The 18,914-nt window shown below is 46.2% G+C and overlaps 1 protein-coding gene across 11 annotated transcripts in view; it reads left to right on the plus strand.

Annotated features, from left to right (window-relative positions):
* Positions 1-18,914, plus strand: part of LOC118375567 (TP53-binding protein 1) — a 44,049-nt gene that overhangs the window by 10,841 nt on the left and 14,294 nt on the right. For 8 of the 11 annotated variants that reach the window (XR_008131922.1, XM_052515944.1, XM_052515947.1 and 5 more), the window contains exons 9-21: positions 141-267; positions 2,052-2,143; positions 2,240-2,427; positions 3,392-4,817; positions 8,354-8,470; positions 8,862-9,053; positions 9,837-9,903; positions 12,770-12,874; positions 15,952-16,309; positions 16,619-16,687; positions 17,143-17,295; positions 17,444-17,667; positions 18,394-18,564. Coding sequence is in view for 10 of the 11 variants with exons in the window: in XM_052515944.1 (XP_052371904.1) it covers positions 141-267; positions 2,052-2,143; positions 2,240-2,427; positions 3,392-4,817; positions 8,354-8,470; positions 8,862-9,053; positions 9,837-9,903; positions 12,770-12,874; positions 15,952-16,309; positions 16,619-16,687; positions 17,143-17,295; positions 17,444-17,667; positions 18,394-18,564 (3,289 nt within the window). In the remaining variant the exon portion in view is untranslated. Of the gene's footprint in view, positions 1-140; positions 268-638; positions 744-2,051; positions 2,144-2,239; positions 2,428-3,391; positions 4,818-8,353; positions 8,471-8,861; positions 9,054-9,836; positions 9,904-12,769; positions 12,875-15,951; positions 16,310-16,618; positions 16,688-17,142; positions 17,296-17,443; positions 17,668-18,393; positions 18,565-18,914 lie in introns of those variants that run through there. The other 3 variants (XM_052515950.1, XM_052515948.1, XM_052515941.1) reach the window with 3 other exon arrangements.

Genomic DNA, 18,914 nt, shown 5'->3' on the forward strand with positions numbered 1-18,914 from the left:
TTGGAAGAGGTTAAAACAAGTGTTGTCTGTTGTTCACAAAACAATTTGAAGGCGAGCAGTCACAACAGTTATCAACAGTTGACATGAACAATTGATCACAAAATTAACAGATGATAATGGAGTTCCCTCTCTCTCTGTAGGCACAGGGGTGGACAGCACAATGTCAGAGGCAGAGAACCAAGGCGTGCCCACCCTGACCCCTGCCCACACCCTGCGTCTGCTGCACCTCTCTGGGCAGGGCACCCTGGTGCAGGAGAGCCTCTCCCAGTAAGACCTCTCTCGCCTCAACACTATACTGCACACTCCCACTGAGTTGCAGGGATGCAAACTAGTCACCTTTCGGTGAAATTCGCCGTTTTGAAGCCAAAATAGGTGACCTACATGATTCGTGTAGATCAGATGAGAAACGTTTGGGGGGGGGTTGGATCACTACTGGCTGTAACGATCGAGTGATGCGCGTTTGGAGCAATACTGTCTGTATCCAAGGCTCAGCAGATCGTTTACATAACAATAGAATGCAGCGCAGCACGCGACTGAAGAAAGAGGAGACAAACAATTTACTAGTTACAGCATCAGCGCGCGCTCTGGAAAGGCAGCGCGCCAGTTACAGCAGCGCGCCCCTGAACGAGAAAGAAGAGAGGTACGTTAGGCGAGAAGCCTGACCACGGAGACTGGGTGAGAAGGTGATGAAGCGTATTTCATGAGCTGTAACCGGAAAACAACTGGCATTTGGAAAGTTTGAGGTGAGGGAGAGAGTGTGGTGGAATAAGTATTAGTATTGTTATGTATCTTGCTAGCTGGATCGAATTATCTGTTAGCTAGTGTTACCTTTCTTGCCTCCTCCAGACCGTAGTCTAGCTCCAAGGCCAGAGCAATGTATGGATGCTCTGGGGTAATTCTCACATTTGGGGATCTTATCCTCTGCTAATGACGTGTTAGCCTGGAATTCCACTGAAGTAATTAGCTTTTATTAAAACGTGTACATCATTTGAGGTAGTCCGAATGACAAAATAAAATAGTGGGCAAACGGAGCAAAACAGTCCGGCTACATCCCCGTCACACACAATTGCATTCAAAACCGAAAGTTAACTTACTACGTTACCCATAATGCACGTCTGTGTTTTAAAGCTCTACCCCTACTTTACCAACACTAGCCAGAGAAATATTGAGCAACATTAGTCAACTTATCTGATCAAGCAATTGAGTTTATGGTGTGAAAATGAGCTTGCTAATAAAGTCAGACAGCTAACGTTAGCTAGCTAACATTAGTAACCTAACCAATTCGCTATAGTATCAACTGATATTCGACTCCTTGCCGTTCCTCAAATTATAACGCGTTAGTTGCTTACTGGACCCTGGAAATCTGTGTGAAATGTTAACTAATGTTTCCCCTCTACAATATGTGGTTAATTTTTCCCTCTCACTTTTCCTGGCACATTGTAGAACAGATGTCCACAGGCAGAAAGTGTACAATGTAATTCAGTGTAGCCCAAAGATATTGTTTTTGTTGTGTTGAACTTGACAGTAACACGTGTGTGAGTGAGGAGGATTATATATATTTTTTTACTCAGTGAAAGTTATTTTTGCACACGTAACCTTGTGCACTTGATCACTTGATTGATGTATATATTGGCCACTATAATAGAGCAAAAATAAAATGAAACGAACGGGAATTATATTTCTACTTGAAGAATATTTTTTCCCAAGTGCAATATTTATACTGATCATGTAGATCATATTATTTGTTGTTTTTAATTAGTTAAAACCTGCCTTTCCCCCTGACAGATTTTTTTGCATGTTTTCAGTGCAAATAAAAAGTGTCACCTTTTGGGCCCATCACGAGTTTGCATCCCTGGAGTAGTTGCCCTGTTGTTTGCCCTGGGTTGTGTTCAGTAGGACAATAGGAAAAGCTGTGTTCCAATTGGTCAAGTTGAGGTAGTATTTACCATTTCAATTTTTTTGTCCCTACTGAACATAGCCAGCGATTATTTTTTTGTCCTCATCAGAGGAAGAATGATTGTTGCATTCATCTTTGCCTTCCCTTCCTATAGAAACTCTGAGTTTGTAGCACCCACCCAGGAAAACTTGAGCCAAACACCTTTCATCGTCCCCAATTCACCGACAGGACAAGAAAATGACCTGGGTAACTAAACTTTATTTTATCCAGTTGACATGTCAGTTGTTTTAGTTTCTATTCTGAAAAATAGAACTCAGTGATAGACTTCTGGTAACCCCGCAGGTGCCGACGAACCAATGGACACTTCTATGCCTCCGGAGGCCCAATCGGATGGTAAGGAGGAGGAGCCAATGGACATGGACCCAGCTCCTAAGTCACACCCCTCGGCATCCACCCCAGTATCCCAGAATTCCCCAGGTTTTGTGTTGGAGAGGACCCTCTCTCTGCCTACCCAGCCTGAGTTCTCTCATGTACGTATCTTTAATCCATTGACCAGATAGTGGGGGAAAAATAGATTCAGTTAGCACTGAACTCAATGGCCGTGTCCGGTTATCCGTTTTTGCGTATTAAATAGTAGGCTGTTTGGGAATGTGAAAAATATCATGTTTTATAGTATGAGTCATTTCGAAAATGTAGTTTGCTTTAAATGCCTGGATGTCATACGCATGGCTTTTCATGTAGTAGGAACTCAGACCAATGTGTGTTTGACAACAGCTGATAATCATGTAAGGGTTTGGGCTGTACCAAAATGAAAGCATGGTGGGGAACAACCAAATTGTGCATTAGATGACGTCTTCTCAGTATGGATGAGCCTAGTATTATTTTTTTGACATTTTAGTCATTTAGCAGACGCTCTTGTCCAGAGTGACATACAGTTAGTGGATTCATCTTAAGATGAAGGTGGAACAACCACATGTCATAAGTACATGTTTCCTCAAAGTCTGACACACAGTATGTTGCTTACGGCGTATGTTTTTACTAAACAGTTTGCTCTAAATAGTATGATTATATACTTTTAGAAAGTATTAGGCAAGAATGAAGTCTTTACATTTTTCTGTACACAACTTTCACCTTTGAATGTAACTATATCTATATATTTTTTTTATTGAAATTTTAGTGGTTTAGCAGACACACTTGTCCAGAGTGACTCACAGTATTGAGTGCATACATTTTCCTACTATTATTTTCTCCTACTAGTCCCCTCGTGGCAATTGAACCCACAACCCTGGCGTTGCAAGTGCCGTGCTCTACCAACTGAGCCACATGGTACCACATAAATGGAGACCAGGGATCTACCCTTATCTCTCTTTATTCTTCCCTTATTATGGATTATGTTGCTTTATTATGATGATCAAGAATCTCATTATTCAATCAGGTTAAGTCCTATAGGTTCATAAAACACCAATTTAGTTTCTTCTTTTTCCCTTTCCAAAGGATGTATTTGTCCCAACCCAGAGCCAAGAGGCTGGAAGCAGTAGCATAGCTCCACAAGAGACGCACAGCAGGAAAGTGACATCATCATCCCAACCCACAGCACTGGATTCAAGCTCACCCAAGATGGCCGCTGCACCCGCCCAGTCCAAAGCACCCACAACAACTGACCGAGAACACTCTGTGACTGATTCTTTCCAACTGGAGCTGTCTGTGAATACTCAGAGCTGTAGTCTGGCCCAGCAGGCTTCCATGCAGGCTGGGGGGAAGGATGTCGAGGAGGACAGTCAGGCTACACAGATAGAAGAAGGTCTGGACGGACGCCTACGGATAGACACCAGTGACTCTGTGATTTCACGTAACAGCCAGAAGAGGGAAAGTAACGGGGTCCCCTCTGACCCAAAAACACCTGCTATTTTGCCTAAAGTTCCTCAGGTGCCTGACTTACTGAAGACTAGTGGGGAAAGTACCAGGAGAGAGGAATGTAACACTTCACAGAAGTCTGACACGCACAAACAGACAACCTTGAATGTACGCAACATGAATATAGGCGACGATGGTATCAATGTGACCAAAACAGAGAGTTCTCAGAAGCAGGATGCCAAGGCCTCTTCCCCCTCTCCTTCCTCCCAACAGAAGCTTGAAACCATAGACTTATTCACCCCTAGCAGCTGTGTGCAGGAGACGCCTTCTTCCTCGAATAGCGCTGCCTGTAGTTTAGCCTCCCTGTCTCAGTCTCAATCCCAGTCTGTTTTCCCACAGATGTCTCACGTGGGATCAGTGAAGGCTCTCTCTCCGAGTCCAGGTGTTTGTGTAGACTCCAGAAGAGATGGAGGAGGAAGGAGAGACATAGGAGAAGCAGGAGGAGGGGGAAGCCCGACGAGCTCACAGAAAAACAGGGACCCGTCTAAATCCATACAGTCTTTATCGCAGGAGCGTGGAGGCACTGCTACCAACAGCCCAAAGGAGAAAAACAAAGCAGATGAAGAAGGGATGGAGGAGGGGGGAGAGAAGCAGCACGACAGCACGTTGGGGCCTGAGGGCTCAGGCCTCTATCTGTCTCTCTCTCAGAGCCAGGTGCTTTCTCCAGAGCCCATGGAGGAAGAAGAGGAGGAAAAAATAGGGAAGTTCGCTGTCTCGCACTCCAGGAGCGAGGGAGGAGTAGGAGAGGAGGAGAGCTGCAGCAGCATCATTGTGCTGGAGGAGAGTGAGAAGGGCTCCCAGCTACTGGAGAAGGAAGTGAAGTCGCCGTCTAACATGGCCACGTCTCAGCCAGTGGCAAGCCGGCGGGGGTCAGTGTCGTCCAATGGCACAGGGTCACAGCTAAAGGACACCCAGCTGGTACCAATCGGACTCACCCAGGCTGATAAGGAAGGGTCTAGGGAAGCAGAGGGGCTCCGAGACAAGAGCCTCAGTGACAGCTCTGGAGGTGAGAGGCCTAGATGCCTGTGGAGATATCAGGTGACTCAATAGCATTTCCTTGATTCCTTGTGTCCTCCTTTCTTTCCTTCTCAAAACACATTGTAGGAAAAGATCAGAGGGGAGGAACCTCAGACCTTCTTCCCTCACCTCCAATGTGTTTTGAGGCGCGAGGACACAAGGAAACGATGAAAGACTATTAAGAATCCATGAAGTAGATAGAAGTTTGTTTTTGTCCAATATATTGTGTGTAGACCGAGGTTGGGGGATGGGGTGGGTCACCAGGGGTATGTTTGGGTTGGGGGCCCATCAGGGGTATGTTTGGGATGGGATGGGGGGGGGGAACACCAGGGGTATATTTGGGATGGGGGCGCCAGGGGTATGTCTGATGGGGATGGGGTGGGGGGGGGGATGTTTGGGATGAGGTGGAACACCAGGGGTATGTTTGGGATGGGGTGGGAACACCAGGGGTATGTTTGGGATGGGGGCGCGAAGAGTATGTCTGATGGGGGATACCAGGGGTATGTTTGGGAAGGTGGAACACCAGGGGTATGTTTGGGATGGGGTGGGAACACCAGGGGTATGTTTGGGATGAGGTGGGGGTATGTTTGGGATGGGGTGGGAACACCAGGGGTATGTTTGGGATGGGGTGGAACACCAGGGGTATGTTTGGGATGGGGTGGGAACACCAGGGGTATGTTTGGGATGGGGTGGGAACACCAGGGGTATGTTTGGGATGGGGTGGGAACACCCGGGGTATGTTTGGGATGGGGTGGGAACACCAGGGGTATGTTTAGGATGGGGTGGGGTGGGAAACCAGGGGTATGTTTGGGATGGGGGTGGGGGGGGCGCGAGGGTATGTTTGGGATGGGGGGGGATGGGGGGAACACCAGGTATGTTGGGTATGTGGGGGGGGATGTTTGGGATGAGGTGGAACACCAGGGGTATGTTTGGGATGGGGTGGGAACACCAGGGGTATGTTTGGGATGGGGTGGGGGGGAACACCAGGGGTATGTTTGGGATGGGGTGGGGGGGAACACCAGGGGTATGTTTGGGATGGGGTGGGGGGGGGGAACACCAGGGGTATGTTTGGGATGGGGGGGTGGGGGGGCGCGAGGAGTATGTCTGATGGGGGATGGGGGGGAACACCAGGGGTATGTTTGGGATGAGGTGGAACACCAGGGGTATGTTTGGGATGGGGTGGGAACACCAGGGGTATGTTTGGGATGGGGTGGGGTGGGAACACCAGGGGTATGTTTGGGATGGGGTGGGGTGGGAACACCAGGGGTATGTTTGGGATGGGGTGGGAACACCAGGGGTATGTTTGGGATGGGGTGGGGTGGGAACACCAGGGGTATGTTTGGGATGAGGTGGAACACCAGGGGTATGTTTGGGATGGGGTGGGGTGGGAACACCAGGGGTATGTTTGGGATGAGGTGGAACACCAGGGGTATGTTTGGGATGTTTGGGATGGGGTGGGGTGGGAACACCAGGGGTATGTTTGGGATGGGGTGGAACACCAGGGGTATGTTTGGGATGGGGTGGGGTGGGAACACCAGGGGTATGTTTGGGATGGGGTGGAACACCAGGGGTATGTTTGGGATGGGGTGGGAACACCAGGGGGTTTGGGATGGGGGAACACCAGGGGTATGTTTTGGGATGGGGTGGGGTGGGAACACCAGGGGTATGTTTGGGATGGGGTGGGGTGGGAACACCAGGGGTATGTTTGGGATGGGGTGGAACACCAGGGGTATGTTTGGGATGGGGTGGGAACACCAGGGGTATGTTTGGGATGAGGTGGAACACCAGGGGTATGTTTGGGATGGGGTGGGGTGGGAACACCAGGGGTATGTTTGGGATGGGGTGGAACACCAGGGGTATGGGGTGGGAACACCAGGGGTATGTTTGGGATGGGGTGGGGTGGGAACACCAGGGGTATGTTTGGGATGGGGTGGGGTGGGAACACCAGGGGTATGTTTGGGATGGGGTGGGGGGGGGAACACCAGGGGTATGTTTGGGATGGGGTGGGGTGGGAACACCCGGGGTATGTTTGGGATGGGGTGGGGGGGAACACCAGGGGTATGTTTTAATTTATTTATTTTTTATTTATTTCACCTTTATTTAACCAGGTAGGCTAGTTGAGAACAAGTTCTCATTTACAACTGCGACCTGGGCAGTGTGAACAGACAACACAGAGTTACACATGGAGTAAACAATTAACAAGTCAATAACACAGAAGGAAAAAAAGTCTATATACATTGTGTGCAAAAGGCATGAGGAGGTAGGCGAATAATTACCATTTTTGCAGATTAACACTGGAGTGATAAATGTACAGGTAGAGATACAGGTGTGCAAAAGAGAAGAAAAGTAAAAAAATATAAACAGTATGGGGATGAGGTAGGTAAATTGGGTGGGCTATTTACCGATAGACTATGTGCAGCGATCGGTTAGCTGCTCAGATAGCAGATGTTTGAAGTTGGTGAGGGAGATAAGTCTCCAACTTAAGTGATTTTTGCAATTCGTTCCAGTCACAGGCAGCAGAGAACTGGAACGAAATGCGGCCAAATGAGGTGTTGGCTTTATGGATGATCAGTGAGATACACCTGCTGGAGCGCGTGCTACGGGTGGGTGTTGCCATCGTGACCAGTGAACTGAGATAAGCCGGAGCTTTACATAGCATAGACTTGTAGATGACCTGGAGCCAGTGGGTCTGGCGATGAATATGTAGCGAGGGCCAGCCGACTAGAGCATACAAGTCGCAGTGGTGGGTGGTATAAGGTGCTTTAGTAACAAAACGGATGGCACTGTGATAAACTGTATCCAGTTTGCTGAGTAGAGTATTGGAAGCTATTTTGTAGATGACATCGCCGAAGTCGGATCGGTAGGATAGTCAGTTTTACTAGGGTAAGTTTGGCGGCGTGAGTGAAGGAGGCTTTGTTGCGGAATAGAAAGCCGACTCTAGATTTGATTTTAGTATCCAGGAGGAAGGCATGGAAGGGGTGGTGGGGAACACCAGGGGTATGTTTAGGATGGGGTGGTGGGGAACATCAGGGGTATGTTTAGGATGGGGTGGTGGGGAACACCAGGGGTATGTTTAGGATGGGGTGGTGGGGAACACCAGGGGTATGTTTAGGATGGGGTGGTGGGGAACACCAGGGGTATGTTTAGGATGGGGTGGTGGGGAACACTAGGGGTATGTATGGGGTGGGGTAGATCGCAAATGTGTATTTTTTTCTTATTGATTTAACAGCTTTTGAAGTGATTCAATAAATAAGTAGACCCCCCCATGTGCTTGCTTGCTGACCACTGATAGCTGAAAGATTTGATAGATTTTCATCTAGTTGCTTTCATGTGTCCTAGTCCCTTCAGATCAGTGGCCATGAAGGGAAGGCGGTGATAAAAGATTCAGCCAACTCTATTGAATTCAAAGTGTTTTGTCCCTGCAGTAAATCCATTGGGCTGCCAGGGCTATATAAGCCTGTCGTCATTTCAGTCTGTTCAGAGATCGTAATGGTTTTTGTTTGTATTAATATTTGTCCTCTGCAGAGATTCCATTCCACTTCACTCTCCCCAAAGAAGGCGAGCTGATTGGCCCTCGTGTGAGTGCCACTCCCCCTCTGATCAGCCAGTTGAAGCAGACACCAAGACACAGCACTCCGATTGGTGGGTTCCTCCCCCTCAAGAAATACTATCAACTGGCTCTCTCCATAGCCAGCTTTACCATGTGAACTGAAGCAAAGTATTCTAACCACCAACCTATATAGTCTCACACATCACTTCACACTCACTCTCTATCCCACACACACACACACTCACTCGCCCTCATACATCAACACACACTCACCCTCTCTCTCCGATTCACCCACTCAGGTACACACACACACACACATACTCTCTCTTTGTCGCACCCACCCCCTTTACACAAACAGTTGTTCTCCCAGTCACCTCACCTCATCATTCCAATATCATGGTTCGCTAGTAGGATCCCCCAGAGAGGCTCTAATCTGAGCCAGATTACATTGTGGTGGTCGTCGGCTCTTTTTGTTTTCCTCAGACATGACTTCCTTCTCTGAGAAGTCCGCGGCGGTGGGTGATGTTTCCACGGAGACGGTGATGGCGACCAGTGAAATCACGGCAGGGGAGAGTGGCGAGGACACGGCCGACGGGGCTGATGGGAAACTGAGTTTGCGGATGAAGCTGGTGACCCCTGTGGAGGAGAGCAGCTCAGAACACTTCAGCCTGCAGAGTAAGAGCTGTTATAGGCCGATTATTAATGTGTTATTACCACATTCAAAGAACAGAAATAGGACAGCACTCCGGTAAATAAACTTAAATTGACATTTGTATTGCCGCACAAACGTTTTGGGTATGAGCCCTTCAGCGTGCAAGGCAATGGCAATCAATGTCACAACAAGACCACACAGGTGGGTGTAATTCTAAATTGCCAGTCAGTACTGGCCCAGTGGAGATCCCAGCATAGGGAGCTGTGGGGAAACATGACAATCAAATAAAGATCCACAATACAAAGACATTATGGTGTCATTACCTAAGTGTTTGGCCTGTTTAGAATCTACAAAAGACAAGATAAATAGCATTCCTCATTAAGGCCTGCTGGGTTACCATGTAATTACCAATGGAATAGGAATTATAGCTGTTTATATTCCAATGCCTGCTTATAAATGTGATATGACCATGTATGTGACCTATTTGTTTGCCTGTGGATGTTCAAGACATCTGTATGTTATTTTCTTGTGAATCTGTGTGTTGATACCATGGAGGGACAAGGGACTATCTTTCAGATGGTACGGTGGTCCATAGAAAATGCAAACAGCATTAACCAATATCCAACAACTGTGTACATGGAATTAAAAGGGTTTCATATGACTACTGAAGTGTATCCATTGATGTATAGAAATGTGACATCTGCTGACTCTCACACCTTTACTGCAAGAATAGACGTCTCAGTTTGTTTATTTATTTTGTTCAACCCCCCAAAACACCAAATTAAACACTTTTCTTTTCCTCCCAGAGCCACCGCAATCAGACGAGGAAGGCTCTGTCTCCAAGGTTACCACCGTTGTCAAGGCTGTAACCAGGTAACCCGCTTTGGTTTCTATGCAAGGCAGCCCGATTTCAGGCTTTTTCCCCTGCCTGGGATTTGACTGTGTCCCAAATGGATTTTTACATCTCATTATCACGATTCAGCTTCATTTAATATTATTTTGTTTACATTTTAGTCATTTAGCAGACACTCTTATCCAGAGCCACTTACAGTAGTGTGTGTGCATACATTTTCATACTTTTTTCATGCTGGGATGCCTTTTTGTTCACAACTCTGTACCCCAAATAAGAGCACTGTTGAGAATAATGTGTATATATACAAAGATGCTTAATACAGTATGTTACAACCGTCAGTGAATGATCATGGCTGACATTTGCATGTATTTGCATATATTTAAATGTATTTACGTATACATGTATTACCTGACTTTGTCAGGTCATTTGGTTTCCATGGTTTGTATCAAATCAAACCAAAGTTTGTCACGTGCGTCGAATACAACAGGTGTTACAGTGAAATGCTTACTTACAGGCTTTAACCAATAGTGCAAAAAGGTGTTAGGTGAACAATAGGTAGGTAAATAAATAAAACAACATTAAAACAATAGTAAAAAGACAGGTTATATACAGTAGCGAGGCCATAAAAGTAGCGAGGCTACATACAGACACCGGTTAGTCAGGCTGATTGAGGTAGTATGTCCATATGGTTAAAGTGACTATGCATATATGATGAACAGAGAGTAGCAGTAGTGTAAAACGGGTTGGTGGGTGGCGGGACACAATGCAGATAGCCCGGTTAGCCAATGTGCAGGAGCACTGGTTGGTCGGCCCAATTGAGGTAGTAGGTACATGAATATATACAGTGGGGCAAAAAAGTATTCAGTCAGCCACCAATTGTGCAAGTTCTCCCACTTAAAAAGATGAGAGGCCTGTAATTTTCATTATAGGTACACTTCAACTATGACAGACAAATTGAGAAAAAAAATCCAGAAAATCACATTGTATGATTTTTAATTCATTAATTTGCAAATCATGGTGGAAAATAAGTATCTGACCTCCCTATAGGCTATCTTGTCGGTGTTCACTGTTGTGTTGTTGCTGTTGTGCAAACTTAATGATGGTGTTGGAGTCGTGCCTGGCCATGCAGTCGTGGGTGAACAGGTAGTACAGGAGGGGACTGAGCACGCACCCCTGTGGAACTCCAGTGTTGAGGATCAGCGTGGCAGATGTGTTGCTACCTACCCTCACCACCTGGGGGTGTCCCGTCAGGAAGTCCAGGATCCAGTTGCAGAGGGAGGTGTTTCGTCCCAGGATCCTTAGCCTAGTGATGAGCTTTTAGGGTACTATGGTGTTGAATGCTGAGCTGTAGTCAATGAATAGCATTCTCACATAAGTGTTCCTTTTGTCCAGGTGGGAAAGGGCAGTGTGGAGTGCAATAGAGTGCAATTTAGAGACGCTCTTATGTACAAATCATCTGTGGATCTGTTTGGGCGGTATGCAAATTGGAGTGGGTCTAAAGTTTCTGGGATAATGGTGTTGGTGTGAGTCATTACCAACCTTTCAAAGCACTTTGTGGCTACGGACGTGAGTGCTACGGGTCTGTAGTCGTTTAGGCAGGTTGCCTTTGTGATCTTGGGCTCAGGGACTATAGTGGTCTGCTTGAAACATGTTTGTATTACAGACTTAATCAGGGACATGTTGAAAATGTTAGTGAAGACACCTGCCAGTTGATCAGCACATGCCATGAGCACATGTCCTGGTAAACCATCTGGCCCCGCAGTCTTGTGTATGTTGACCTGTTTAAAGGTCTTACTCATGTCGGCTACGGAGAGCGTGATCACACAGTCGTCCGGAACAGCTGATGCTCTCATGCATGGCCTCAGTGTTGCATGCCTTGAAGCGAGCATAGAAGTGATTTAGCTTGTCTGGTAGGCTTGTGTCACTGGGCAGCTCGCAGCTGTGCTTCCCTTTGTAGTCTGTAATAGTTTGCAAGCCCTGCCATATAAGACGATTGTCGGAGCCGGTGTAGTATGATTCAATCTTAGCCCTGTATTGACGCTTTGCCTGTTTGATGGTTTGTTGTAGGGCATAGCAGGGTTTCTTGTAAGCTTCCGGGTTAGAGTCCCGCACCTTGAAAGCGGCAGCTCTACCCTTTAGCTCAGTGCGAATGTTGCCTTTAATCCATGGCTTCTGGTTGGGGTATGTATGTACAGTCACTGGAGACGACATCCTCAATGCACTTATTGATAAAGCCAGTGACTGATGTGGTGTGCTCCTCAATGCCATTGGAAGAATCCCGGAACATGTTCCAGTCTGAGAAAAACAGTCCTGTAGTTTAGCATCTGCTTCATCTGACCACTTTTTTATAGACAGAGTCACTGGTGTTACCTGCTTTAATGTTTGCTTGTAAGCAGGAATCGGGAGGATAAAAGTTGTGGTCAGATTTACCAAATGGAGAGCTTGGTACATGCCTCTGTGTATGGAGTACAGGTGATCTAGAATTATTTTCCCCCTCTGGTTGCACATTTAACATGTTGATAGAAATTTGGTGGAACTGATTTAAGTTTTCCTGCATTAGTCTCCAGCCACTAGGAGCGCCGTCTCTGGGTGAGTGGTGAGTGCTCATCCTTTTACCATGCACAGTTGAGTTGACACTCGGGTTATGAAAGTAGTTTTGAATTCGCTGGGGGGTTGCTGGTGTCCGTATCCTAGATGCCGACTCCTGCCGTTTTGCCTTCTAGTAAGGGACTGCTCAGGGTGTCTCCGCGTGTGTGTCTCAGGGGGTTTGGTTCTAGTATAAAGACACATTTCCGTTCTTCCCCAAGGAAATGGAGAATACTGCATTGCAAGGCAATTTCATGACATTCTATTGGCTTGTTGTATGACCAGTGTCCCTGTCCCCAGCCCCCTGCCCAGCCCCTCTGTGTTCAGCAGGGTGAGGGAGGCCCACAGACAGGTGATGGAGGACCAGGCCGAGGCCCATCCCAGTGACCCTGGAACCCCTGTCAGGTAAACAACGCGTATGGCCTCTGACATGGGTTGTGTTCATCAGGTCAGTGTGGCACAACATTTTAAAAATGTTGCGCAATGCAAACCTTAAAACAAGCGTTTCTTAGTGGACAAATTTGGATTGTAGGCTACCTCCCAGTTTCAGACTGATCTCTTCGGATGCATGAGAAGGATAGTTCTTTTCAGCACGCCTTCAAAAACTAAGGTTTGTCTCTGAGCATTTGGTGCCAACCTGAAGTATAGTCAGTTGATTCCCAGTATAATAGCTCTCCCTGCTGGCTGAAATGAGAACACAAGCCTAATGTCTATTGTGGCCTCAGAGTATCCCTTCTGTTTTAAAGTCCTGTAAAACTTCAATTAAACCTAGTCTCAAATAGTAGCTTGTCCATTTTAAAAGCCGGGCAGTGGCACACATTTCAGCAAATATACGCCTGTTTCAAATATACGCCTGTTTCAAATATACGCCTGTTTCAAATAAACGCTGGGTCTAAATGAATTGTTTACAAGGTTACGATGACTTATTTACAAGGTTTCATGTTTGATTTGTTACATTGAATAATTCAGTAATGACTAGAAAAAGTTACGTCAGTCATCTGTTTTTATCAGCAGTAAGAAACTGCTAGCCGTTGGCTGCTAACAGCTGAGAACTGCTAGCTAACTGGCAAACACAAAAACAGTCAACTCCTGGAGTACAGAACCCTAGAAGTCGGCTGATCCCACACTAGTGGTGAAAGTAAGAACTGCCAAAATTGCACAGTCAAATAGGAGAATAATTATAAAAAAAAATTTTTCTCAAAATTGAGGCATACTAAGACAGAAATGTGACGGTGTGTAAATGATAACACATTAGTGCAGAAAATGAAGAACATTTATTAAAATGCTAGAAGTGAATTAACTATGCAAGTGAGCAAAAGCTGTGTGCATTATTAAGGAAATAGTTGTTTAGCTCAAATAGTCACCTGTCTCTAAATGCCTGTTGTGTTGAGTGATTTTAAGCAAATAAACACCCATGCTATTAATTAGAGTTTCACGGTATGTCCGATTGAGATAAACAAGGGACATTAATTGTCTGCTCCAATCTTGTGTCCATTTGACCTTGACAGCCCTCTCTACCTGTCCTGGTATATCTTTAGAATTCAGGAAGTAGGTTGAGTGTGTGTGTGTGCGTGCGTGTGAGAGAGACCTACTTCTCTGCTATTTTGGGTACCATTCATGCCCCTTAGAGAGATGGAGTCTCTGTTTGGTTTTGTCCTGTCGAGGTGTTATAACAAGGTCTTTTTCAAGATGTCCACACAACACACCACAGCCCTAGTTGGACCTGCTTCTCGGTCCTACCATTACAGGACTACAGAGGCAATATTGAAACCTTTATTAACATTTGGCAAAGGATGATATCAGCCGTTCTGTAAGTTTATATACATTGCCTTCAGAAAGTATTCAAACCCCTTGACTTTCTCCACATTATGTTGTGTTACAGCTTTAATTTAAAATTAATTAAATGTATCTTTTTTTGTCACCAGCCTACACGCAATACCCCATAATGTCATTAAAAATGAAAAGCTGAATGTCTTGAGTCAATAAGTATTCAACCCCTTTGTCATGGAAAGCCTAAATAAGTTCAGGAGTAAAAATGTGCTGAACAAGTCACATAATAAGTTGCATGGACTCACTCTGTGTGCAATAATAGTGGTGAACATCATTTTTAATGACTACCTCATCTCTGTACCCCACTCATACAATTGTCTGTAAGGTCCCTCAGTTGAGCATAACATTTCAGACAGATTCAACCACCAGGGAGGTAAAAAAAAAAAAAAGAGAGAAAAAAGCAGACATTGAATATCCCTTTGAGCCTGGTGAAGTTATTAATTACACCCAGTCACTACAAAGATATAGCTGTCCTTCCTAACTCAGTTTCCGGAGAGGAAGGAAACTGCTCAGGGATTTCACCATGGGGAGCCAATGGTGACTTTTAAAACAGTTAGTTTCATGGCTGTGATAGAAAACTGAGGATGGATCAACAACATTGTAGCTACTCCACAATACTAACCTAAATGACAGAGTGAAAAGAAGGAAGCCTGTACAGAATTCAAATATTCCAAAACATGCATCCTGTTTGCAACAAGGTACTAAAGTAATACTGCTAAAAATATGGCAAAGCAATTCACATTTTGTCCTGAATACAAAGTTATATGTTTGGGGCAAATCCAACACAACACATTACTGAGTACCACTCTATTTCAGTCATAGTGCTGGCTGTTATGGGTATGCTTCAGGACTGGGGAGTTTCAGGATAAAAAGTAAATGTAATGACGCTAAGCACAGGGAAAACCCTAGAGGAAAACCTGGTTCAGTCTGCTTTCCACCAGACACTGGGAGATGAATTCACCTTTTAGCAGGACAATAACCTAAAATACAAGGCCAAATCTACACTAGAGTTGCTTACCAAGAAGACAGTGAATGTTCCTGAGTGGCTGAGTTACAGTTTTGACTTAAATCTACGGCAAGACCTGAAAATGGTTGTCTAGCAATGATCAACAACCAATTTGACGGAGCTTGAAGAATTATGAAAATAATAATAGGCAAATGTTGCACAATCCAGGTGTGGAAAGCTCTTAGAGATTTACCCAGAAAGACTCTCAGATGTAATCACTTCCAACGGTGCTTCTTCAAAGTATTGACTCAGGGGTGTGAGTACTTATGTAAAATGAGAGATGTCTGTATTTAATTTTCAAAAGTTTCAAAAAATATGTTTTCGCTTTGTCATTATGGGGTATTGTGTGTAGATGGGTGAGAAAACAAATGTATTTAATCCATTTTTATTTCCGGCTGTAACACAACAACATGTGGAATAATTTAAGGGATATGAATACTTTCTGAAGGCACGGTATATTTATATGTGCATACATGTATTTCTATTAGTTCTGAAAGTGCTTTACAGTGTAGGGACTCACCCCATCCATGTGTAGCACCCCTCTGGGTGATGCACGGCAGCCATTTTGGCTCTTGAACGCTCACCACACAATGAAAGTGGTTGATTGTGCCATTGACATATGAAATGTCTCTCTCACCTTTCACAGAGGGGAACTGTTCAGCTCACCCTCACAGCAGAAAAGCTCCCAAAGACCCTCCATCCCCTCTCTCTCCCTGGAATGCATCAGCCTCCCCAACAGCCAATCCGAGCCCCTCTCCAGCCCCCGCCAGGAAGTGAAGCATACGTTGCCATTGGGGCTCAGAGAGAAAGAGCCTCCTGCTGAACCATCCACCCCAGGCCGTCCAGCAGTGAAAACGCCACAAAAAGGCACCGCAGCTGGGGATAGAGAGCCGTGTGGGCCCCCGGAGCCATCCACCCCCACCAGAGCCGCTGCCATCAGACAGAGGGCCGTGTCCCAGCAGACAAGCTTTGACAACACCATCTCTCCCAGTTCACCCAGTAAGGTAAGAGCCACTGGGTTAGCTACAAGGATATGGTTGATCATATTGCAAGGGGATAGAAAGTGATGAGATTCCTGTCCGTTATTCTTCTAGCCTAACCAACATTTCCCCCCCTTGTTCTCTCTCTTTCTTTTCATCAATCTTGCTTGTCTCATGTTCTCCTGTTTTGTTGTTTCTCTCTCACTCCCTTCATCCACCTTGCCTTTCTCATGTCCTGCTGTTTTGTCGCCCCCCCCTCCCTCTTTCTTACACTCTCTTCATCCAACCTTGCTTGTCTCATGTGTCCTTTTACTTCCTCCTCTCTGACTCTAGATTTGTCAGAGAGTGGCGTTTCAGCAGACCAGTTTTGAAGCGGCTGGCCCCAGGTCTCCAGCAGCCAGCGTAAGGGTCCTTAGTTACCTCACACCTCCTGTCCTTCTTACAATGTCAAAATGGAACAATAATAACATGTCCAAATAACAGAAACAACCATTGTCCCTTCTGCTAGCCCCTCTTCCTTAACGGTTAGCAGATCAAGATTGGCATCCTGTTTGAAATTAAATTCATAAATTGACAATTGCTTATTGTATATTATGATTTTATCTCTGACAGAATATAAAACTGGAGTGACTTTGTAGCAGATCAAGGGCTGAATGTATCAAACGTCTCAGGGGTGCTGATCTAGGATCTGGTCCAACCTGCCCATGTAATCTTATTCATTATGATCTCTGAGACACAACTGATCCTAGATAAACACTTCTGCTCTGAGATACTTGATACATACAGCCCCTGATGAGTGTAAGCGAAGAACGCATTCTGAGGGTCAAGGGTTAACTCCACCCCCTTCTGTGTGACAGGACGAGCCAGAGACCCCACCTTCGAGGGCAGCTGCTGGTCCCGCCCATCGCAGACACGTGCGGACCATTCAGGAAGTGCGGACTACGGTCACACGCATCATCACAGACGTGTACTACGAGGACGGGAGAGAGGTGGACTGTAAGGTCACTGAGGTGGGGACCAAGCCATTTAGCTCATAGACCTTTCAACTCTTTCTTTTTGACATTGATTACGCGCGTGTGTGCGCGCGTGTGTGCGTGTGCGTGTGTGTGTGTGCGCACGTGTGTGTGTGTGTGTGTGTGTGTTCTTTCTCTTCCTCAGGAGTCGGAGGAGCCGGTGGTGGACAGCCATGTGTTGGAAAGCGACATCTCTCCGTGTCGCACCGGCAGCTCCATGACCTCTGGTGACCTGGGTGATGTCAGCTCTCTGTCCTCCAAAGCTTCCAGCCTGCAGCACAGCTCCGGGGGCACCAGCATAGTCACGGGTCCTGCCCAGAGGGGCCCCGAGTTTATCATGCCGCCCAGCCGAGGGGCCAAGTCTGCCAGGTACTGTAATGGACATGGGTTTGAATTGGATTGTATTTTTTGTATTTTTATGATGCATGCAGTTAATTTCCTGATCTGAATTGACCTTTTCCGTCTAGTGACTTCCTTCTGCCTTCTTGTAATGAGTGGCCCTCAGTCTAGTCTTCTGTAACATGATCTATATACATGCTCTAACACTATTTGTGCTTATTTCTTAGTCTTAATCTCTGTTGTCTTTGCACGCACATTTTCACACCTGTCAACAACAAACATTAGAGAAACAAAATAATTCCTATACTAAACAAGGGTTCAGTATCTAAGTACCCTCTTAACCATAGAAATAGAATTACTAGAAGTGACATTCTATGTCTATGCTTTTAACCACTCTTACCTGTTGACAGGTATGCATGCATATGTCAGTCTTTTGACTTTGTCCACTGTCTAACTACCCCTCTGCCACAACCCCCCAACCCAACACCCAGATAAGTTATTCTAAGGCCCTGTCCACAACTGCTCCCCTAGATGGACCAACCCATATGGTCACAATAGGGGTATCCATCAGCTGCCCCATTTCTGCTGTACTGACCGTCCTTCTCTTGGTAGAACTTGGCCTGGGCATAGATCTAGGATCAGCTAACCCTCCACAACCCTAACCTCAACCATCATAAGGAAAAATATAAAACTGACCTTAGTTCAGCTTTTATGGGATGATTCATCCTTCCCTGTCCCTCTCCTCTCTGTCTGCAGCCCCAGGAGGGGGAGTGGGCCACAGCAGAGGGGCCACAGGGGTCAAACGGCAGGGTCAGAGTTCATGAGAGAGAGAGTTCTAGGACTCCATGGGTCACGGGCCTTCACCCCATTGACGCCCCGCGGAAGAGCCAGGAGGGGCAGACCTCCGTCCCGCTCACCCCTGTCCAGGTGAGCCCTGTCTAGGGACGCAACTGGAGCTGTAGTGGGTCAGAGTTTCAGAAACACCTAGTGACATCATCAAAAGCAGACATTAGGTGCATGAACAAACACAACTACATCCACGCCAGCACGTATGTAGCCAATTGTGCTTTCCCAAAATAGTAATGCAACGCGATTCAACCGGTGTGCAACGCATGGACGCATGGGAGTTGGTTGCTTCCCGACATCATTCAGCATTCTAAAACATGTGTGGGTGCGTGTACATTTTTCCCAACCTTTCGGCTTCCATTTTGAAAACAAGTCAACCTGAGATGAGACACTGAGATAGTTTAATGAAACCTTAGAATTGAGTACAGAAA

This window comes from Oncorhynchus keta, unplaced genomic scaffold, assembly GCF_023373465.1.
Source record: "Oncorhynchus keta strain PuntledgeMale-10-30-2019 unplaced genomic scaffold, Oket_V2 Un_scaffold_3531_pilon_pilon, whole genome shotgun sequence".
NCBI classification, from domain to species: Eukaryota; Metazoa; Chordata; class Actinopteri; order Salmoniformes; family Salmonidae; genus Oncorhynchus; species Oncorhynchus keta.